General features: G+C 51.0%; 2 protein-coding genes and 1 pseudogene across 2 annotated transcripts in view; 1 reads left to right on the forward strand and 2 right to left on the reverse strand.

The window, feature by feature from the left end:
• Window positions 1-755: 755 nt before the first annotated feature.
• Window positions 756-5,036, reverse strand: VPS37D (VPS37D subunit of ESCRT-I). Its single transcript, XM_045819413.1, has 4 exons — window positions 4,650-5,036; window positions 3,128-3,299; window positions 2,556-2,638; window positions 756-2,074 (listed from the first exon to the last, which is right to left on the reverse strand). Exons 1-4 carry the CDS (start codon window positions 4,785-4,787, stop codon window positions 1,712-1,714), a joined length of 756 nt encoding a protein of 251 aa, XP_045675369.1. The 5' UTR covers window positions 4,788-5,036; the 3' UTR covers window positions 756-1,711.
• A 9,596-nt stretch (window positions 5,037-14,632) lies between these two features.
• LOC123806348 lies at window positions 14,633-15,043 on the reverse strand (annotated as a pseudogene).
• Window positions 15,044-17,429: 2,386 nt separating this feature from the next.
• MLXIPL (MLX interacting protein like) overlaps window positions 17,430-22,940 on the forward strand; it is a 34,495-nt gene continuing 28,984 nt past the window's right edge. Inside the window, exon 1 of the mRNA XM_045819412.1 lies at window positions 17,430-17,559. The gene's annotated coding sequence lies outside the window, so the exon portion shown is untranslated. The remainder of the gene's footprint in view (window positions 17,560-22,940) is intronic.

Below are 22,940 nucleotides of genomic sequence, written 5' to 3' on the forward strand. Positions count from 1 at the left end.
TCCCTATGTGATAAATAGGGACTCGAAGGGCTCTCAAAAGCTCAAATGGGCCAGGCCCTCTAATTAATGCCTATATCTCTATAAAGATCAAGCTCATTCAGGTGCTGTTCACACAACTTTAGATGGAGACATCTACTTCAAATAGCAGCCCTGACTTAATGGCCTCATAATGAGCCAAAATCTGGCTCCTTAGGGTTTCCATCCATGGGTCTAGACTCTGACCTCTGGCTCTACTAGGTTCCTTCAACTGTTCCACGTGGGACTTAGCCTAGTCCTCTTTCTTATTACTACTTCAAAGGTGCTGCTTTGGGGATCCCTCTTACAATGTAAAATTTCAGTGAAAAGTCAAGCCAACCCAACACTTTCCTCTTTTTAGATGGTTATATTTCTATTAACTTGGGCCAAGACCACATTGACTTCTATAGCACTCTGACTGCCCCCTCTCATTTGTAAGAACTTCCATGCCTCCTGGCCAAACTTTATCTTATCAGACTTGACCTAAGCTGATTCTTGAGTCCTGTTTCTACTCTCCCGTCTTCTTGCCCCACACTCATCAGCCAAGCTGGCCACGTAGTGTTTATCCTAGCAGAAGACCTCTTCAGTGCTCTAGTGTTCTCTCCCATCACTCAGTGGGGGTGGCCATTTGGGAGGCCAGAGAAGGAGCATGTACCATCTTGATTGGGCATACAGGCAACCCAGGCGTACAGGTGAGGCAATTGGAGAACAGTGAAGAAGTAAAGTGTGCTTCAGGCCAGAAGTGCTGGGAAATTAGGAAAGTCTCCCATGGGTTGGTAATCAGGAAAGGTTTCATAGAAGAGGCAGGAGCAGTGCTGGACCTGAAGGATAGCCGGGTTTTGGATGGGCAGAGAGAAAAGGAGGGCATCTGAAGAGTAGGAAGTGCAGGAACGGAGATGTAGAGGTTGCAACAGTAGATTGGCTGGTTGAGGGAGCAGAGAGAAGTCGAGCAGCAGCATCATCCTCATCATCACATTTATTGACGGCCCCTGGGAGGTGGGGCTGGGGACAGAACATACAAAGACAAGGACCTGCCCTCAAAAATGTTCCATTCTAAGGAGACAGGACAGAAAAATACAGAATGGTCTTTCCTGGGGATGGCCAACTCTCACCTGTCCAGGTCAGGAGTCCCTGGCCTACCTTGTTCCAGGGTCTGGAGCATGAGTGGGGCTCCGTGGCCATGGTGTCTATGACCCTGCAGCTGGGACCTGACCACCTGGCTCCTAGGCGGTGGGCCCCAGGACTGGGGGGAAAGGTAGGCTCAGTACATGATGGAACACACTCCTGTCAGCCTTGGCATTGTGCCTGCCCAATGGAGTGGTAGGGTGCAACAGGCCCATAAAGCAGGGCCCCTTGAGGGAAGTGGGCACCTTCCTAGGTTGCCATGAGTCAAGTTCTTTCACTGGGTCTTACCCATCACCTGGGAGGCCCCAGCCAGGAACCAAAAAAAAAAAAAAAAAAAGGCAGAGTTTCCTCAGTGCCAGAGGCATAACACCCTGCCTGCCCACCCCACCCCACACCCTCTCTCTGGGCATCTTCCAGGTGACCCTCCTCCCCAGCTCAGCCTCCAGGGCCAGGGCCTGCCTGAGGCCAAGGGGAGGGGCCTGCCCCTCCCCCCACCCAGGCAGTGGGGGAGGAGGAGGAGCCACGCATCAAGTTTGTCTTGGCCCCCCACTGGGGAGCCATACCCTGGATCCTACCGGTGGGGGGGCTCTGGCTGCGAGGGCCGAGGGCTCAGCAGAGGGGCTGGACCAAGGGGGCACCCGGGGGAGCCCTTCAGTGGGGGCACTGGGCGGGAGTCCAAGGGGGGCAGGCTCCGGGGCACTGCTGGTGGCCCCCGGGCGGCCCCGGTGGGCAGGACAGCTGCAGCAGGGAAGGGTTTGGGGGGATCCACAGCAGCAGTCGGGGCTGGCTGGGAAGACCGCTCCCGGCGCCGCAGCAGCTCCTGCAGCTTCTCAGCCTGGGTTCGCCTCAGGTGGGCCAGGGCACGGCCTCGCTGGAAAGCGGGCAAGAAAGCCTCCAGGCTCTGCTCCCCCAGCAGCAGCTGCTCCATCTGCTCCTGGGACAGGAGGAAGGGATAGTTTGGGGAGCACAACCAAAGACTGAGGACTGGCCCTCTCTGTGCCTCTGAGTTACTGAGTGACTGCAGACAAATGTCCTCTACTTTCAAGCCTCTATTTCCTTACTATCACTAGACCTGCTAGGTCAGAGATGAGGCAGAATCAGCAATGGAGACACACTTAAGTAGACTGTGGTGTTACTCATCAAGGTTAGGGCCAGGGTCCCTCCTCCCCTACCTCCACTGACTCACTGAGCACTATGCTCCCAACCTGGCACTGAAAAGTCTGTCCTAGCTCCTCTGTAGACCCAGCCTACATATTCCTGAGACATTCACAAGGGAGTTCTCCCGGGGGCCTGGCACTCAGGACAGACTTCTTGGAGGAGGGGCTCTCAAGCCTGCAATGTAAGAATGAAGGGGGGGGGGGATGATAGGATGGGTCTCTCTCGCTCTCCCCAGGCCCAGCCTCCCCTCCCCTCACCTCAGCCTCCTGCTCAGCCTCTTCCAGCTCAGCCTGCAGCCAGCCCAGTGCACAGTGGGGGCTCCAGCGATGCATGCTCTCCTCTGAGGGCCACAGAGGGACAGAGTGAATAACCCCTGCCCTCAGGGCCTGTCACCCAGGACAGACAGGCCACAGCCCCAGGGCCCAATCCTGACTCTCACTGACACTGTGTGTGATTTTGTGCTTCCCTTCCCCTCTCTGGGGCCTCAGTTTCCTCATCTGTGCAATGCGCATGGCATCAGTTTATGCACCTTCCCCCAAGGATCTGCTCCCAGTCCTAGTGCAAAAGGAAGTAGGGGCTTTGTCTCCTAGAGCACTGCAGGCCCATGGGTATTAGACCCCCTTTTCTCTCACTGTCAGGGCCCCCATCTGGCCTCTACAACCCAGCTCTGCTCACCAACTCTTCACTTCCCCAACTTAGTTTTCCAGGAGGAGCACCCACCAAACTTGCCCCAGAGAACAGGTCTGCCCAAGTCCCACCTTTCAGAGCCTAGCACTTCCCAAGGCCAACTGCCACCCACCCCAGGCAGTTCTCCCAGCTGTCCCCTCACCCAGTCGCTGCAGCTTGTCCGCACAGCTCTCAGCCACCTCTCGAAGCTCTTGGTACTTGATGGCCAGGGCGGCCCGACCCATCTCCAGGCGGGGCCGCAACGCTAGGTTCTCCTTGGCTAGTGCATAGTTGGAGGCCAGGCATGCCTCGCGCTCCAGCTGCAGGCCCTGGAACTGCCACCAGAGAAGAGCCAAGAGATGCACTCAGGGAGTCTGCCCACATCCACCTACTGCCACCCTGAGCAACAGTGGCCACGGGTCAAGCCGAAAGCACCCCAATCTCAGGATGAGGAGCCAACAGGTGTAAGGACTGCAAAAAGCCAAGACAGCTTTGCCTGGAGCTCCCTCTCTGGGCCTCAGTTTCCTCCTCTACAAAGTGAACTAAAAACCACTGCCTTATAGGACTGTGGTGAGACTGAAGTGAAGAGAACTATGAAGGCCTCTACAAATGTTAGTTAATTTTTAATTTTTCAATTAATATGTCTGCTCAGGTCTCTGAGGAGTCCCCCTCCCTCTTCTGTCCCATTTTCCATGCATGGGCAGCTAGCTTCCCTCTCATTCCAGGCCTTTGTCTGCTTCCTCCTCAGGTGTTTGTGCTGAAAACACTCCCACCCCTGCTCTGACTCTCCAGAGTGGTCTTCACCCTGTCCCTGCATAGTACCCCCTCCAGCCACCCTCTCTTCCACTCACACGCCTCCTTCTGCCCTCCACTGGAATCCCCACACCCCCAAGGAATACACACCCCCTTTTCCTCCCGGATTCCCTAGCACCCGCTCCCAGCTTTCCTTCTCTTGCAGAAAGCAGAGCCCCTTCCTTTCCTGGCTCTGGAGAATGCTTTTTCCTTGTTTCTAGGAGCGCCCAGCCTCCCCTCCCTGCCCCTGGGAACACACTACCCTCCATCTGTCCCCTATAAGATGCACATGCCCCTCCTGTCTGCCTCCCTCCAACACACACTTTCCCTTTCTGCCCCCCACAGCCAACCAGCCCGGGCCTATCGCCTGTGAAATATACAACTTTCTCTTATGGTGGCCTATGTAATACACACCTCAGCTTTCAGTACCCCTACCCAAAGAAAAACACAAAGCCTCCTCTTGCACCCCCAAGATGCTGGCCCTCCCACAACAGTCCCCCCAGGTGTTAAACAGGCCCTTAGTTCTTCCTATGAAAAGCACCTCCCCTTTCTGGCCCTACAGAACGTGGGTGTGCGAGCCAGGGCCCCCCACAACACAACCACCCCTGCCCCCCGGAACACACCTCCCTGGAGCATCCGCTGTAGGACACGCCTCACAGTCATCCCGGGGGTGCATAGGCACCTCCCTAGGTCTCCTTGCGCCCCACCCGCCCCAGGCTGGCTCCGGGCGCCCCCTCCCCCGGGGGCGGCTCCGCGGGGCCCACTCGTACGTGCCAGGCTCCCGCGCCCACCGGCGGCCCAGCAGCCCGGCCCGCGCGGCCCTTTGGTTGCTCGGCAGGTCCGGCAGGCCGCGGCCCGTCCCCCGCGACCCCCGCCCGCGACCCCCGCGCTACCTTCCTGCTGAGCCGCACGATCCGGTCCAGCTTGGGTTCATCCTGAAGCAGGTCTCGGAGCTGCCCGGTGCTGAGGATCCCAAAGCGCCCCGGGCTGCCGGGCTCCGGCCCCGCCCGCGACGCCCGGGCCCGGTACATGCCGCCCGCCCGCGCCCCCAGCTCGGCTGCTGGCTCGGCCCGCTCGGCCCGCTCCGCCCCAGCTCCGCTTCGCTCCGGCTCCGGGATCTGGCTCCGGCTCTGGCCAAGCGCGCCGCTCCGCCGCCAGAGGGCGCCCCGCCCGCTCTTAAAGGGGCCGCGGCGCGGGGACTGGGGGGGTGGGGCAGAGAGGGGGTGAGCCGCACCCCTCTCACCCTGGCTTTGCCGCGCCGCGCCTCCCGCACCCTCGGACTAGCGGGCAAAACCATCCTCCCGCCGCCATCTGGATATCTGAGGCCGCCTCTCTCCGCACTCCTCCTCTCCGCCATCCATCATTCACCACGCCCCCCAAGCACGGATTCTCCCACCCTAGGCGTTTACAATTTGCAGGGCTATTTCACATTTCCCACTCCCACCCCACGATTCGCACAACAATTTTCTGAGTTTGGCTTGGCTCCAGGAGCTCCTGCCCTGCAGCTAACTTGGACAAGTAGGTTGCCCTTCCAAGCCTCAGTTTTCTCTTCTGCTGAATGGGGTGATGATGTACAATGTGAAGATTACAGATAGTGACTGTTGAGTGTTACCTGTAGTAAATGAATACCTAGTATGCCGTTATTTTACAGATGAGGAAGCAGATTCACAAGGATGATGTCACTTTCCCAAAGTCACATTACAGGTAAATGATAGGCAATCTCAATTCTTCCCTTCTGTGCAGGGTGCACAGAACATATAATACCTGCATACTGGGCTAGGCCCTGTGGGGGAGCGCTTTCTGCCCCAGGGGAGCTCATGGATTTAGACGGTCACATTCTCACTCAGCTTACTCTAGGACAAGACAAAATGCTAAGTGTCACCATGCAATGGCTGCCTGTGTGATTCCTATATGATGCCAGAGGATGTCATGTACTTTAGCTTCACACTAGACTTGGCCAGTGCTATTGTCAGGAAACAAACACTCAGAGATTAAGCCACTTGTCTAATATAAAACAGTAATGAGTAAGCTTGTTACTTTATCACACTAAGAAAGCACAGAGGTGGGACCAAAGCAATCAGAAAGGCTCACCAGAAGAAGTGACGTTTGATCTGGGTTTTGAAGTATGAATAGAAATTCTGAAGTTAAAGGAGAAAATAATGAAACCAAAGAGAAATCCATAAGCCAAGGTATAGGGGCTGAAAGAGCTCAACAAAGACTCTTCCAGTCCACCCAGACCACAATGGGCAGATGCCTGAGAAGGAAGAGACAAAACCGATGGAATGGGACGGGACAGGCTTATTCACAGACTGTAAAGCCAATGCTTCTTCTACATTGTTATAACTGAAATTTAGTTTTCCCCTTCGAGACTCAGCTGAAACATCACCACCTCCAGGAAGCCCTCTCCACCTACCCAGGATGGGTTTTGTGCCCCTCTCCTCTGAGCTCCCACAGTCCCTGCTCTCCTTCCACCATGGTCCTGGGCATTAGCAAGAGCCTTTCCACACATCCCAGTTTCCTGGCTACGCTCTGCCACACCAGGACCCACCATTTTTACTAAGCCCCCAGGAGCCTTCTAGACAACCCTACATAGCCCTCCTTTGGCCCCTTTCACTCTGGCCTTTTTCACCCTAACAGTGCTGGTAAGACTTGATAGGAGGCCCCTGCCTCAACTTGCCCCCTCCGTCTCACCACTCCCCCTTTGTTCAGCCCATTGGGCACTCTGTTGAATGCCCCACAACCATGAACTCTGTAAACCTTCCCCACACTCTTCAGACCCCTAAACCTACTCCTGCCTGTCTCAGTAGATAACTCTACTGTCCATCACAGGGAGAAGCTTTTGCTGCTTTCTGCCTCACCTCTTTGGATTTGTTTTGTTTTGTTTTGTTTTGTTTTTTTATCTGCCTCAGTGTCCTTCCGTCCTTCCCTCCCACCTCCAGAAAAGGCAGCCACTCCTTCCTTCCAAGCCAATCCAATATGCATTCCATGGGTCTCACCTTCACCTGCCTCCTCCAAGATGCCTTGCCCTATTCCATCAGTTATATCTCTCTTTACACTGACAACCTCCCTTTCACACATCCTCAAATATTTTGAAAGTAGCCTGTTATGGGCTGAATGTTTGTATCCCCACTCCAAATTTGTATGTGGAATTCCTAACCCCCAATAAGACGGTATTTGAAAATGAAGCATTTGGGAGGTTATTAGATTAGATAGCATCATGAGATTGGGTCCCCCATAATAGCATTAATGTCCTCATAAGAAGAAGGAGGAGAGTTCTTTCTCTCTCAAAGTGAGAACACAATGAGAAAACAGCTGTCTACAAGCCAGGAAGAGGGTTCTCACCGGAAACTGTTGCTAAATCTGCTGGCACCTTGATCTTGGACTTCCCAGCCTCCAGAATTGTGAGAAATCAATGTCTGTTGTTCAGGCCCTCGAGTCTGTGGTATTTCATTGTGGCAGTGTTAGGTAGCCGCCAGGAATGAGCGGCTGGAGGGGAAATAAAGCAGGGCCCCCACCCAGTGCAATCTAATGAAGAACTTAAAATAGGAGTCTAGAAACAAAAGGGAAACATGTCTCACCCATTGATTCAGCAGTCCTGAGCCCGGTCCGATAAGATTGCCAGGTGTTCCAACATCATAAGCAAAACTGTGATAGTGCAGGAGGAGGGGAGCCCTTGAAATTCTGTGTGTATCATTTCCACTAGCTGGGAAAGAAAGCTTTTGTGACTGTATACTAATCTAAAGGTCTGGAAGGGGGAGGAGAATGGAGAACCCAGGAGCCGGCTAAAATATATAACCCCTAAACCCCAATAGTCGGGGCACTCAGATTAGCTGGGTGCCCACTTGCAGCTCTGAGCTCAAGTGTATAAAACAAACTTACTAACAACTTTATTTTCTCTATATATAGGCATTCCTCTATACGTGGGGCATTCAAAGTAGGTGGGTGACTGTAGTTTCGTGCTCAAGTATATTTCATAAATGAACTTGTTATGTCACTTCCACTATATGTGTTTGTCGCTCACCTGAATTCTTCTCTTGCGAGCAAGGAAAGAACCAAGGAGGGCAGGCTGACCGAGGCACACCCTCTACACTCTGCACTCCCTGTGTTCTTTTCCTAGCCTTCCTTATTTCTTGACTTGGTCTGATCTCACCTGCCTCTTACCACTTCAAGGGAACTGCTCCAACCAAGGTCATTGACCACATCATCACTTCCAGGGCCCCTCTTTTTCACATTCAACACCACTGGCTGCTGTCTCTTTCTTGACCACATAGCCGTCAGAGCCCAGACATTTCATAGCCATCAGGTTGACAAAAATTAAGGTCAGATAATAGCAAGTGTTGGCGAAAACAAGAGTGATGGGAACGCTATGCACCACCAACAGGGGAGAATCTCACTGTGGAGAGCAGTGTGACAAACTCGTAATGCGTAATTTGAAGATGCTTATATCACACTGCCCAGCTGTTCCCTTTGTGGTAGGCAGAATAATGCCCCCAAAGATGTCCACATCCTAATCCTGGACCCTGTGAATGTTATCTTCCATGGCAAAAAAAGAAAAAAAAAGTGCCGATGTTGTTAGGTCAGAGATCTTGCGATGGAGAGATTATCCCCCACAATGCAATCACGAGGGTCCCTATAAAAGGAGCCGTGAGAGTCGGGGCTAGAGAAGCTGTGACAATGGAAGCAAAGGGCCAGAGTCAGAGGAATTTGAAGACACTGTGTTGCTGGCTTTGAAGATGCAGTGAGGAGCCACAAGCCAAGGAGTGCAGGTAGCTTCTAGAAGCCAAAAAAGAAAAAAACCCTCAAGGAAATGGATTTTCCCATAGAGACCCTAGAGGGACCGTGACCCTGCCAAAAGCTTCACTTCAGCACAGTGAGACCCACTCAGACTTCTGGTTCCAGAGCCGTAAGGTAATGAACCCATGTTGTTGTAAGCCACTAGTGTGGTGGTGACTTGTTTCACACCAGTCATAGGAAACTAGTACAAACTCCTAGGAATTTTCCCTCTCTAGGACCAAGAGACATGAACAAGAATGTCCACAGTGGCTTGATTTGTAATAACAAAAAACTGGAAACAACCCAAATGTCCAACCCAGGATAGTGGCAGAGGAACTGGTGTACCTTTATACAGTGGAATACTTCATACTCTACAGCGACAGAAATGAGCAGAGTGCGACACACGTGGCAACGGGGATGAGCCTTACAAGCAACAATGAATGAAAAAAGGCACCCCAGAAGGGTACATTCAGTATAATATGTTTATTATACTGAAACATGCAAACATGCAAAACTATACTTCGTATTGCTTGGAGATACACACAAAGTGAAGTACGGGAAATATAAGCACCGAATTCAGGAGCACAGCTGTACGGCAGAAGAGGGATGGCACCAGAGATGAGACAGAGGAGACTGCAATGACATTGAGAGAGTCTGAGTTATTAAGTTGAGTTCCACTTTTTGGTAAGTCTGAAAACTTCTGTACAAAATTAAGAATTATCTTAGGGTCTATTTTTAGAACTTAGCTTTGGAGTCAGACAGACCCGGGTCAGACATTCTGAGCTCTGCCACGTCCTATGTAACCAGAAGCAAATCCTTTAATTATATCATCTGTACGATGAGGAGCTAAAGGATTAGGTGACTGGATAGGAGCATCTAGCATGGTGACTGGCTGTAGTCAGTGCTCCCAAATCAGTAGCTGCAATGGGTTTATCTTTCTGGAAACGCTCCCTTGGTTTGTAATGAACGGAGGAACTGCTATCTCCCAGGAAATTCCAAGAGCTGACTGTACAAAGGGGATGCTTTGCCTCCGTGGTTCTCCTCCTTGCTTCAGTCTCTAAATTCATTGTTCTCCAAGGATCTAATCCCTCTCCCCTTAAAAAAAATCAGCTTTCTTGATATATAATTCACGTGCCGTACAATTCAGAAATTTAAATTGTACAGTTCAGTGGTTTTTGGTATATTCACAGAGTTGTGCAACTGTAGGCACCATCAATTTTAGAACATTTGTCATCACCCCAAAAGGAAACTCTGTACCCACTAGCAGTCACCCCCATTTCCCCAGTCCCACCACCACCACCACCCTCAGCCCTAGGCAAACACTAACGTACTTTCTGTCTCTATAGGTTTGCTTATTCTGGATACTTTTCACACCAAGGGAATCTTGTAATACGTGGTCTTTCTTGACTGGCTATATCATTTAACATAATGCTTTCAAGACATGTTCATATTATAGGGTGTATTAGTAAATAATCCCTTTTGATTTTTAAAATATGTTTATTAATGATAGAGAGAGAAAGAGAAAGACACACTGGCTGGTGTGGCTCAGTGGATTGACCACCAGCCTGTGAACTGAAAGGTCACCGGTTCAATTCCGAATCAGGGCACATGCCTGGGTTGCCGGCCGGGGCCCCCTTTGGGAGTGAGAAGCAACCAATCAATGTATCTCTCACACATCAATGTTTCTCTCCCTCTCTTTGTCTGTCACTTCCCCTCTCTCTAAAAATAAATAAATAAAATCTTTAAAAAAAAAAAAGAAACACCAATACGAAAGAGAAATATCAAATGGCTGCCTGGACCGGGGATCCAACCCTGAAACCTAGGTCTGAGGTTTATACGCTGACAGGGAATGGAGCCACAACATTCTGGTGTATGGGACAATGATGCTCCAACCAACTAAGCCACACTGGCCCTTTGGACTTTTTTGCACACCACATATATTATGTAAAATTTACCATTTTAATCATTTGCAAGTGAACAGTTCTGTGACATCAGGTGCATTCACATTGTGCAACCACCACTATCATTCAGATTCAGAACTCTTCCGTCTTTCAAAACTGACACTCTGCACCCATTAAACAATAACGCCCCATCCTTCCAGCCCTCACCGTTCTACCCTCTGTCTCTATGAGGCTGACTACTCTAGGTAGCTCACATGAGTGGAATCACGCAGTGTTTGTCCTTTTGTGACTGGCTTATTTCACTTAGCACAGTGTCCTCAAGCTTCCTCTATGTGGTAGCAGGTGTCAGAATTTCCTTCCTTTTTAAGGCTGATCCATTTTCCATCATATGTATAGGCCACAGTTTGTTTGCTCATTCATAGGTTGATGAACATTGAGATTGTTCCCACTTTTTGACTATTATAAATAATGTCTCTATGAACATTCACATGCAATTTTTGTGTGACATATTTTTTTCTCTTGGTTATATACCAAAGAGTGGATATATGATGAACTCTTTATTTCACCTTTTGTGAAGAAAGGTCTGACTATTTTTCAAAGTAACTGCACCATTGTACAGTGCATGAGAATTCCAGTTTCCTCACCACCACTAGTTACTGTCCATCTTCTCTAATACAGCCATCCCAGTGGGTGCGAAGGGGAAGCTCCTCACTTTGAACTGTGCTTCTCCCATGACTAGTGACATGGAGCGTGTTCTCATGTGCTGTCCTTCACTCTTACATCTTCTTCAGAGAAATGTCTATTCCGATCCTTTGCTCATTTTTCAGTTGGGTATTTGTTTTTTTATTGTTGAGTCATTAAGGGTTCTTTGCACATTCTAATAACTAGTCCTTTATGCGATACGTGACTTGTCATTTTCTTGTTCTCTAGGTTATCGTTTCTCTTTCTTGATGGTGTCCTTTAAAGTATAGGAGTTTTTATTTTGATCAAGTCCAGTTTACCTATTTTTGTTCTTGGTGCTTGTGCTTTGGCATCAGATCTAAGAACCCATTTCCTAACTCAAGATCATGTTTTCTAAGAATTTGTGTAGCTTTAGCTCTTCCATGTAGGTCGTAGATGCATTTTGAGTCAATTTTGGTGTGTGGTAGGGGTCCAACTTCATGCTTTTTTATATGGCTACCCAGTTATTCCCCCACGCACATATACCCTCCCCCTTTCAAAGTCTGGACCTCAGGTACACCAGCATAGGTTAGCATTAATTCTTGTTTTTGTTGTTGATTTAATATATCATCTTCAATAGAATTTTAATATATCTCATCTTTAGCTTATATGTGGCCTGATTTTATTCCATTATTTGTGAATTATTAATATTTAATGAGTGCCTGTGAATTCACCACCCAACCTCAGGACTGGAACCTCACCAATACCCTATCCAAGTATGTGTCCTTGCCTGCCCACACCCAAGGTAACCACACTCCTAAATTTGGGATTTACCACTCCCTTGCTTTAAAAACAATAGCTTTATTGGCATACAACTGATGCACAATAAACTATACATATTTAAAGTGTACAATCTGATGAGCTTGGGCATAGATATACAATCCTGCAACTGTAACCAAAATCAAAGCAATGAACATATCTATTACCCACCCAAATTCCTTTATAGTCTTTTGTAACCCTTCTCTCTGGTCTTTCCCATGCTCCCTAACTCCACCCCCAGATAAACCCTGATCTGCCTTTGGTCATCACAGGTTAGAATGGATTTTCTAGAATTTTATGTAAATGGAATCATACAGTATACACCATTTTTTGTATAGTTTTCACTCAGAATAATTGTTTTGATATCTCAGCAAGTTGTTCCTTTTCATTGCAGTGTAGTGTTCCTTGTGTGGAATTCCACTGTAGTATCTGTATTGTATGGATATACCACTATGTGTTTATCCATTCACCTGTTGATGGGCATTTTGGTTATTTCCAGTTTCTTTTCTTTCCTTCTTTCTTTCTTTTTTTTTAACAGAGGTTTTTATTTCACTTGGGCCAACACCTAGGAGTGTGATTGGTTGCTGGATTGTATGCTAAGTATATGTTTAACTTAAAATGGGAAAACCATTTTCTATAGTGGTTGTACCATTTTACATTCCCATGAGCAACCCAGGAGAATTCCCATTGCTCCGCATCCTCACCAGGACTAGGTATTGTTTGTTCTATTTGAGCCATTTGAATAGGTGTATGGTAGTGGTAAAGAGGGTTCTCAATCATCTGGGCCAGTTTATTGGTGTTGAGTTATTACCAGTTTCAGGCTTTCACAAATAAAGATGCTAAGAGCATTTGTGCACAAGTCTTTGCATGGACACATCCTTTCATTTCTCTTGACTGAATACCTAGGAGTAGAGTGGCTAGGTCAGACAACAGTTGCATGTTCCACATTTTTAAAAACTGTCAAACGGTTTTCCAAACTGTTTTAACATCCTGACCACAGGGTATCCATTTCAGTTGCCCCATATCCTTACCAACATTTTATATGGGCAGTCTTTTTCATTTTAGCCATCCTAGCAGGTGTGCAGTTCCTTTGTTTTGTTAAAAGAGGTTTATTATGCAGACACATGCATCTAAACAATATATTGTTTGTTGTAACTGTTTTTGGACCTCAGAGAAAGTGAGGGCTCTGACTTGAGCCATCTTGTCTTTCTGCTGAGGGGACAGCCTCCTACCATACTATGATCGTGTCACACCAGCATGGGGCTAGGCACGCAGGAGGCATCAATCCAGGCTGAAGAAACAAGCAGACCGACACTATCCACTGCCTCAGAGCCTGTGACAAGGCTCAGACCTTACCTGCCAACCCGAGGACAGTAGCCTGCTAGGTGTCACCCACTGGCAACCCTTCAATGAGGTATCTCCTGACTCTGCCCACAGTCTTCCTTCCACCCCCTTATTTGGTTTAGGGGGTGCAGCATCCTGCCAAGTGCTCAGGCTCAACCCAGAAAAGCCTCCTAAATCCTTCGCCTCTCTTGCCCTTAAACCTTCTGTCTGTCTCCAAATCCTCTTCATGCAATTCTGCCTGACATTCACAGCATCTTCTCTTAGTTCAGGTCCTGTTCCAGGCCTGGATCCAGAGTTGAATGAGACCCAAGCCCTTTGGAGAAGCACATGAAGGAATCACAGCAACAATCTGTCCCTTCACTCCGTAAGTCTTCCATCCACCTCTCCAGTGGGTCTTGAGGTCCTCATCCAGCTCAGGCAGCCCCGTCGTCACTCTTGGGCTGAGGCACCCACCCCTAGGGACCCAGGCTCTCCTCCACAGTGATTCTTCCTTGCTGCAGCCCCAGCAATCCCAGATGGTCCTGCCTTGGCCTGACACTCTTCCATGGCACCTTGTCCTTCCCAGGATGGAGTCTCCACTTCTTTGTTTGACACCTGTGGTCTTACCTGATTCTCTCCCTTTTTTTCTTTTCCCTGACCTGATACTCAATGTATAGATCCCAGCTACAGCCAAGCCAGACTTCTGACTATTGCCCAATTTTCTGCAGCATTTCCACACCTCCCCTGCTTTTGCCCTAGATGTTCCTCTACCTAGAAAGCCCTTCCTCCCAATGCTTTGTCCTGAAGCTCTTGAAGAACGGACCCATCCTCCTTGGCCTCGCACACAGCTCCTCCTCCACAGGTTGAATCATTCTTCCTTCTTGGCACACTCTGTCACAGCCCTGATCCCAGCATGACCTGTACCAGAGTCATTAAAGACTCACCTATCCCCCACTGTTAGACTGGAAGTCCCCTGAGAGCAGTCCCAGCCCCCAGCACAGGATCTCTTACACAGCTGGTGCAGGGCCAGGACACCTGGGCTCAAATTCCAGCTCTGCCACCTGCCACCTGTATGAACCTCAAAAAAATTACCTAACCTCTCTGTGCTTCTGCTTCTTCATCTGTCAAATGGGAGAGAACACCCATCCCATCTGGTCCTCAAAGGGATTTGGTGAATTAACACATAAAGGGTTCAAGAGGTGTAGGTGGAGCCCTGGCAAGTAGCCAAGGCCTGGCAGATGCTAGCTAGAAAAGGAAGTGATTTGTTGAGTTGATCAGATCCTGCCCTCACTCTAGAGAATCTTTACGTGAAGGGGTAGATATTTTCTATTGATATTCAGGGGACTTTTAAATTTTTTTTATTTTTTGGATTTTTAATGACTAAAACAAAAAAAAAAGATCTAAAACTGCAGTTTATGAAAGAACCATTTGTTCTTGCCAGTCTCATACCTCTCTTCGAACTTGACCTTGGCCTCCCATTGGGTCTTGTGGTTCAGAGCAGGGTCTCTGAAGATGTCCTTGTTGACGAGAGTTTTGTCCAAGGGGATACCTGCAGAGTATCCTGTGGGCATGAGGTGATTGTAGTTATAAACTTTCACAAAAGACTTGATCTTAGACCTCTTGGCGATTTTCTTTTTGCCCACAGCAGCCGTCACTTTACAGGGACAGCGGTCAATTCCAGCCACCAGAGTCTGGCTGTAGGGGCGATCTGATGTGCCATCATCAATGTTCTTCACGATGACCACTTTGCGTCCAGATTAGTGTCCAGCCAGGACCAACACCACCTTCCCGGGTTTCATAAACTCACCCATTTCGACAGCAGCCACTGGGGCCTAGAGCAGAAAGCAGGACTTTCTTAAATGAAGGAAAACCCATGCCTCCCCAGCTTCCCTGGAGGAAGGGGGAGCCATCCACCAGGGGCCGTCTGACCCTTCTCTCTCAGCATCAGAGTAACCAGGAACATCTTCCCCCGTAGGAAGCCTTCTAGGGCTGGATTTCTTCAAGGAACTTCTCCTTCCCTTGGCCTTTCTCTGCTGTGAAGGCCCTATGACCACAGCCATCCCCTCTGCCCTGCTCCCCATCTTCACCTTGCGCTCCCCTTATTCTGCAAGGGACGCAAATACCTTCAGACCATTTCCGGGCCAGCTTGAGGTTTTTCACAGCTGGAGCTCAGAGGGGCCTTAGAGAGAGAACATCTTGTCCGAACTTTCTTCCCTGCCTCCCCTGTTTTACATACAGATATGGTAAATGAAGGATGCTCAGTTAAATTTGAAATTTAGATAACATTATGAATAATCTTTTAGTATAAGTATGCCCCAAATATTACATGAGGTTTAATTATACATAAAATTTGTGTTGTTTTCCAAAATTCAAATTTAACTGAGCATTCTGGATTTTTATTTGCCAACTCTGGCAACACTACATGTAGGGAGACTAAGGCCATGGGCGATGGAGTGAGTACCTTGCACAGTTGCAGAGCCATTTAATGGCAGGACCAGAGTTATACCCCAGGCCTTACACAGCACACAAACATGCAGGCACACGCATGCACACGTACCTCTAATTTCACTCTCTGACTCCTGGTTCTGACTGTGAGCGGGACTGAAGCCTAACAATGAGAGAAATGGAGCTCGTAGAGGAAGGGGGAAGGTGAGCAAGGAAAGGCCAGGCGGACCCACCAGAAACACTCACCATGTACAAGCAGTTTGGAAGGACTGGGGAGCGTCCTCATTTGCTCTCCTTCTCAGGATGCTCACCCACCCCAGGGGCGTGTGAATTTAGGCTGGGGCAGCAAGAGGATCCTGAACAACTCAGGACCTCTCTTCTGAGCCCAGTCCAATCCTCCACCTGCTCTCCACTGCACTCCACTTCCTGCCATCAGCAGGGGACTCCACGTGTCCTGTCATCCTTAGCAAGGATCCCTCAAACTCTGATGCCCACCTTCAGCAGCAGAAAGAAAGTGGGAAGCTCATGTGACCAGGAAGAAGCTGTTCATTACCTGGAATATCAACCAACAAGCTGTTCTTCCTTCTCTTCATCCCAGAGTGCCCACTCCTGGCCTAGCTCTGCCTGGGCCCTACTCCCTCTGCCCCACAGAGCCTCTTGGAGCTGGCAGGTGAACCAGTCCCCTGAATCCCCCCTTCCCAGGTGAAGCCCACTTAGCAGGGCCTCCAGGGACTTGCATGTATCCTTGCTGGACTCTGAGAATCAGAGGCTTGTCCACTGTTGGCCTGGCCCATGCTTTCTCTGGGCGGCTACCTTGAGGGTGTGTAGTGTACTGGTTTACTGAACATAAGAGTAGGAGGAATGTGAGGAGCCAGAACCAAGATTACGTGAGAGGAGACCAGTGGGTTTCTGGAGGCTGGAAAGGGTGAAGCAGAGAAGGTCAGGAAAGGGGAGGGGTTCAGGGAGAGAGACAGAGGCTCAAGGATAAGAGTCCAGGTTGGGGGTGTTCAGAGAGAGGGAGGAAGCTTAGGAGGAGGGAGGGACTCAGGGGAGAGATAGGAGGTCAGAAAGAGGGGTTCCAGGAGGGAATGGGAGCTCAGGGAGGGTAGAGGCTCTGTGTGTGTGCGTGTGTGTGCGCGCGCGTGCGAGTGTGTGTGTGAGAGAGAGAGGGGTGGAGGGAGGGGTGTGAGAAGGAGGTAGATGCTCAGGGAATGGGAAATCAGGAAGAGAGATGGGGTGCTTAGGGGCAGGAGGGGGCTCAGAAGGGATCATGAGATGTAGCTGGTGCCCAGGGAATGAATGGGGTTCCATGAGCTGGCTAGGAGCTCAAAAGAGAGGCTACGAGGGGACTAGAATGAGGTTCAAAGAGGGGCTGGGGCTCAGGGAAGTAACTGAGGTTGTTACTAGCTCTGTCTCTGCCCACTTGAGCCTGGCCCCACACCTGTGGCTCTTCCGTTCTCAAACCCAGCCCACAGATCGGGAGCCCAGCACCGAGTTCCTGGTGAGAGGAGGGGGTTAGACGTGAGCAGGCACGAGCAGATCCCAGACGGGGATTGGCAGGCACCTGGGTGCATGGTCTAGGCCATGGCTGCCGCACAGGCTGCCAGCAGGGTGAGCAGCTGCTACCCACGTGCTAAGGAGAGAAGGAGGCACCAGATCAAAGGGCAAAGGACAACCCGAGTGGGCATCAGGAGGGCGGGACAGGCAGTGCCTGCATCCACACCCACTGCTGAAAGCCGGGCTGCAGTGCAGTACAGCACACACAGCCCTCTGCCACAGGCGCAGAAAAGACACCCGATAGCAGCTTCTGTCCCGAGCATCCCTAGGGACCCAGGAGACTCTGTGGCCCTGGATTGGACCCACCCACCTGCAAATTGCTCAGGTAAGAGGAGTGGAAGGGATGAGATGGATGCAGATGCCTAGCCTGAGGGGCATCAGAGCTTCTCTTCTGCGGGTCTCAGTCTTTCCACCTTGCAAATGGGGAGGGGCACTTCTATGGTTCTGCTGGGGGAAAGGGTTAATACTCCTATGGACCCACCCCCTTATTCAGGCTCAGCTGCCAAGGGAGAGCAGAGGCAGGCTCTACCCCAGAGGGGACTTAAGATCAAGTATCCCAAGAGTTCCTCCTGCCTGCCCTTCCAGGTTCCTGCTGCCTCCTGGGTCCCACTAGCCAGGCTGGGATTGAATCATGGTTTAAGGGGCTCTCCGTGGAGCTCAGTGTGGGCCCAGGGAAGGAGAAGGGACAGCCCTGCAGGTGTTGAGAAGAACCAGTAGAGAAGCTGGTTCCAGGTGGGCCCTCAGACCAGGGGCAAGGATCCAGGGCTCCCATTGCTGGGCATGGAGAAGTCACATGTCACAGTGGGGCAGGGAAGCCAAGTAGATTCACAGCCACCAGACTTCCTGCCAACAGGTAGGGGCTAGAAAAGTGGTGAAGGGCATTCCCACTGTCGGGCCAGGGGAGGCCAGGGCTCCCTCCTGGCTCCCAGGCACCCTGCCTCCACCTGTGTCTCCTGAGGCCACCAGATAGGCAGGGAGGCTGTGGTCAGACCTGGGCTGTGTTGGCAGCTTTGTGATCCACACACCTGTCTGTGTGTGACTGTGTGACTTTGGACACTTCCTTTCTCTGAGCCTGACTCTCCTTTTGTGAATTGGGAAGACTTGTTCCTGTGCCACTACTGTGGAGATATGGACAGAATAAAATGTGACACCAGGATGCTTTGGAGGACAGGGCAGCCCACTCCAAGCAAGGGTTCTTTACAAGGGAGATGAGGTTACAAGGCCAGCTTAGGTGATAGGTGGGGCTGGGGTCTAGCCCAGGCTTCCATCTCACCCAAGTTCTCCTCTTATTCTCAGCATCCAGCCTGCCCTGCCTCCTGCCCAGGCCCCAGACCCAGGGCAAGGCTCAGAACAGGGCTCTGGGAATCTCAGGCCTGGGAAGCTGAGCAGTGGGCCCAGGCCCATTTAGGGAGACTGAACTCAGCCTAAGGCTGCTTCTGGGGGAGGAGGGGGGTTCCACTGAGTAACTCAGGGCTGTGGCAACCAGGAGATCCCCTCCCCTGAAAGGACGAGCCTTCTCATTTGTACCCCATCCACATACATACACCCTAAAGACACAATCTACCCCAGGCCAGGGCTCAGTTTGGAGCTGTGCTTAGGGCTCAGGCTGGGATCAAGACCCAACCTGGACCCAGGTGAGAGGGTCGCTGAGATCTGGGGTCAGTTTCCACCTGGGGACTTGAAATGCTATGAACGGATCATCTGGCCTGTGTGCAAGCAGCACTGCAGAGGTGGCATTGTAAACTGAGGCAGAAGGCATAATGAGCTTTGACGAACTGCAGAGTAAGATGGAAGTGGGAGGGGACGGGCTGTTGAGGGTCCAACGGACCACACCTGCCTTGCATTGCTGTTGGTCCTGTGCTGTCCTGTGCTTCCCCTCTGCTGGGTCTCAGTCTTTCCGCCTGACAAATGGGAGGGGCACTTCTATGGCTCTGCTGGGGTAAAGGGTTAATACTCTTGTTGGACCTGTGTTGGAGCTGTGGGGCTGGGAGAGGCCCTTGTTAACCCAACTCTCACACCCTGGTCAAGGCCAAGGAAGGGGTTTGGGCTTGAATCTTAAGCAGCAGAGGAGGAGAGGGGATTCCTTCAGGGAAGGTGGAAAAGGGAGGAGGAACGGAGATCACTGTGCACCTACTGTGTGCCAGGCACTCTTCCTGTCAATTTCCTTCTTCCTGACAAACTGAGAGGGAAAGGATGTTCTCTCCATTTTACAGAAGAGGAAACAGAGTCCCTGAGAGATCAAGGCACTGGCTCAAGGTCACACAACCTAAAAATGGCAGGGCTAGGATTCAAACCCAGGCAGCCAGATTCCAAAGCTCTGGTCTCTGCTCCCGCTGCTGCCTGTGACTCACTCCCATGTGACCCTGTCTCTTCCGGGCCTCACTGCGCTCACCCGTAACCGGGGTCTAAGCAAGCTTGCCTGGACAGTCAGCAGCAGCTGTGGGTGAGTGAGTGTTCCACATTCGGGGAACATCACACAAGAAGGATGTACTCCTGGGGCTCAGGGTTGTTCACAACCACCTGCGCCCACCTCCACCACCTGCCTTTCTTACTCCCGGGCTTCAGGGCAAGGCAGCTCACACGGCTTCCCTCTTTGAGGTGGAGCAAGCTGACCTTGGATAGGGGGCCCCCCGACAAGGCAGCAAGGAACAGAACCTTCCCAGGGCAGGGCTTGGCACTGATAAATAAGTGACACATCCCCTGACTGGCCCTGGCATTTGAGACAGGCTGGCAAGTGGGTGGGTGGGCAGGTGGCAGTCAGTTCTGCCCTGCCCAGAATCCCTGCCCCCTGCCACAGGGTAGTTCTGGGAGTCATATCAGCTCTTGTCCCACATGTAGCTCCATCAGCTGTGTGACTCTGAGTGAGAGATATGCCTCCCTGGGACCCCTTTCCATGTCAGTCTACCAGCCTGATGCCCTGCTGTGGCTGGTGTCACACAACAGGTGCAGTGTTGGCCACCACAGTCCACCCAACCCCCCATGCCTCTGTGTAGGGAGCCCTCGACAGCGGGCATCGTCTGGCCTGATGCTCCAGGTAGGCAGGGGCCTGTTGGGGGCAGGGAGCCCCAGGCTTCGACTATCATTCCACCCCCTCCAAGGCACGCCCCTTCTACTCTCCTGGGACTGACTCTGAACAACCAGGCACAGACTGTGCCCTGGCACACCGAGGCGGCCAGGAAGGCCATTGAGGCACAAAGAAGGAGGCCATGCTGCCAGGCACACCCGCTTGGCAGCCCTCCATTTCCTCACCTGTAGAAAGAGTGGATAACACAGGGGGGCTGCTCCACTGCTCTTGGCTCTCTCTCATGAGACCTCGGAGGTGCCGTGCACAGGGCCCAGAGCTGGGAGGCAGCGGGCCGAGCTTAGTCCCCACTGTGACACGCCAGATGGTGCGAGGCCAGCCCCTGGGGCAAACCGAGCCTTAGTTTCCCTGAGTAGCAGGAATCCTGTTGCCCTTGCTGACTTTCACCACTCATTCAGGTCCCAACAAGCCAAACTCTAGGAAGAGTCCTGAACAGTCTCTGTGACCCTAACCCCCATGCCCCCTTCCAGAGAGCAGGGGCAGCTGGTCTTGCAGTCCTTGGCTGACTTGGCCCTCATTCACACAGCGCCCACTCGGTGCTGACAGCTCCCTCTACCCTTGTCACTGCCCCTAGCTCCGTCTTGGGTGGATCCACCTGACATGTGGTATCTGGGGGAGGTCAGCCTTCTTTCAGTTCCTCTGAGCAGCCCGATGGAGGGGTGCACTTTCATTCTGCCATTAGACACAACTGGGTTTAAACCCAGGCTGTGCTACTTATAACTTGTAGGATGTGGGATAACTGTCCTGCTCTCTCTACCGTATGTTTACTGTGGGAGAAACACACACACACACACACACGTCCCCGATCTGAGCCAGGTGTGCTCCGTGAGGTGGGGACCATCAACCCTGTGTGACAAGTGGTTAGTGGGTTGATTGGACATGACACACAGTATACAGGGCCTGGCAGCCCATGGGACACCTGGTTGTGGGATGGCGGGAAATGTATCTATTTGGTCTTTATCCCTGGTTTCTGGCGCACACTCCTGAAACCCTAGGAATCTTCATAGCAATAAGAGTGTCTTTTGTATGCTAATGAATGACTGGTGGCTGGGGTTCCCAATAGTTTCAAGATGCCAGATGGGCACCAGGAAGAGTAGGCGTGGTTAGAGGGTTGCAATGATCAGCGCACACCCCACCTCCTGGGAAGAGCAAGGGGCTAGAGCTTGAGTCCAATCACCAATAGCCAATGATTTAAACAACCATGCCTACATAGTGAAAGGTCCATACAAACCTGTAAAGGAAGTAGTTCAGACAGCCTCTGTGGTGGTGAGCACGGCTGGGTGCGGAGAGGGTGGTGCACCTGGAGTGGGCCTGGGAGCCCCATGCACCCCTGCCCCCCATGCCATGCTTGCCCTGTGCATGGTCTCCATCCAGCTTTTCTGCGCTGTCTCCTTTATGATAAACTGGTAAACATAAGTAAAGTGCTTTCCTGAGTTTCTGAGCCTTCCTAGCAAATTATCAAACCTGAGAAAGAGGCTGTGGGATCCCCTGATTTATATTGCCTGCTGGTCAGAAGTACAGATGACAACCTGGGCTTGTGATTGTGTCTGAAGTGGGGGCAGTCTTGTGGGACTGAGCCACCAACTTGTAAGATCTAACACTAACTCCAGGTAGATAATGTTGGAACTGAATTGAGTTGGAGAACACCCAACTGGTGTTGGATAATTGGAGGGTGGTTTGGAAAATACATCATGCATTTGGTGTCAGAAGCATTGTGAGCAAAAACCGTCCACTGGTAAATGGTGGCCGCGGACATGTTTGCAGACTGACAGACTCTTGGCATAACGGCCCTTCTCAGTGAGACACTAACTCCAGATGAACCCCACCCCCTGCACTGCTGTGATACTGACGGTTCGCCCCCCTCCCTGGCAGTTCACAGCATGCCACGTTACAGGGAGGGTGGCTGAGGCCCAGAGAGGGCGAATGGGTTGCCTGACCCATGGGACCCTGACGAACAAAATGAGAATGAGTGTCAGACCCATGGGTCTGTACCCTAAAGAGAAGGTGCCCTCCAACCCATTCTCACAAAATGAGAATATCAGACAGGCTGGAGTGGGAGCCTGCACCTTCATCTTCCCCAGTGTCTGGTCGGCCAAACGGGCAGTTTTTTCTGTTGCTTAGAGAGCTTTGACCTCTGGACTTTGGGGTCCTCAGAAGGAGAGGAAGGGGTTTCCATGACACCATCTACTCCACTATCTTCTTTTATTTTCTTAAAAAATTATTGATTTGAGAGAGAGAAAAACATCAATTTGTTTTTTACTTATTTATGAACATGTTTATTAATTTGCTGGTTGCTTCCTATATGTGCCCTGACTAGGGATAGAACCTGTAACCTTGGACTATCGGGACGACGCTCTAACCAAATGAGTTACCCAGCCAAGGTTTCTTTACTTTTTTGGAGGTTTTTTTTCTAGTTTTAAAAATAATACACAAGTATTATGCAACTTTAAAATTTGTATTGCCCTGGCTGGTGTGGTTCAGTGGATTGAGCGCCATCCTGCAAACTAAAGGGTTTAGTTTGCCAGTTCGGTTTCCAGTCAGGGCACATGCCTGGGTTGTGGGCCAGGTCCCTAGTAGGGGGTGTGTGAGAGGCAACCACACATTGTTTCTCTCCCTCTCTTTCT

This window comes from Phyllostomus hastatus, unplaced genomic scaffold (genome assembly GCF_019186645.2).
Source record: "Phyllostomus hastatus isolate PE091 unplaced genomic scaffold, TTU_PhHast_1.1 phas_scaffold_385, whole genome shotgun sequence".
Classification (NCBI taxonomy): Eukaryota; Metazoa; Chordata; class Mammalia; order Chiroptera; family Phyllostomidae; genus Phyllostomus; species Phyllostomus hastatus.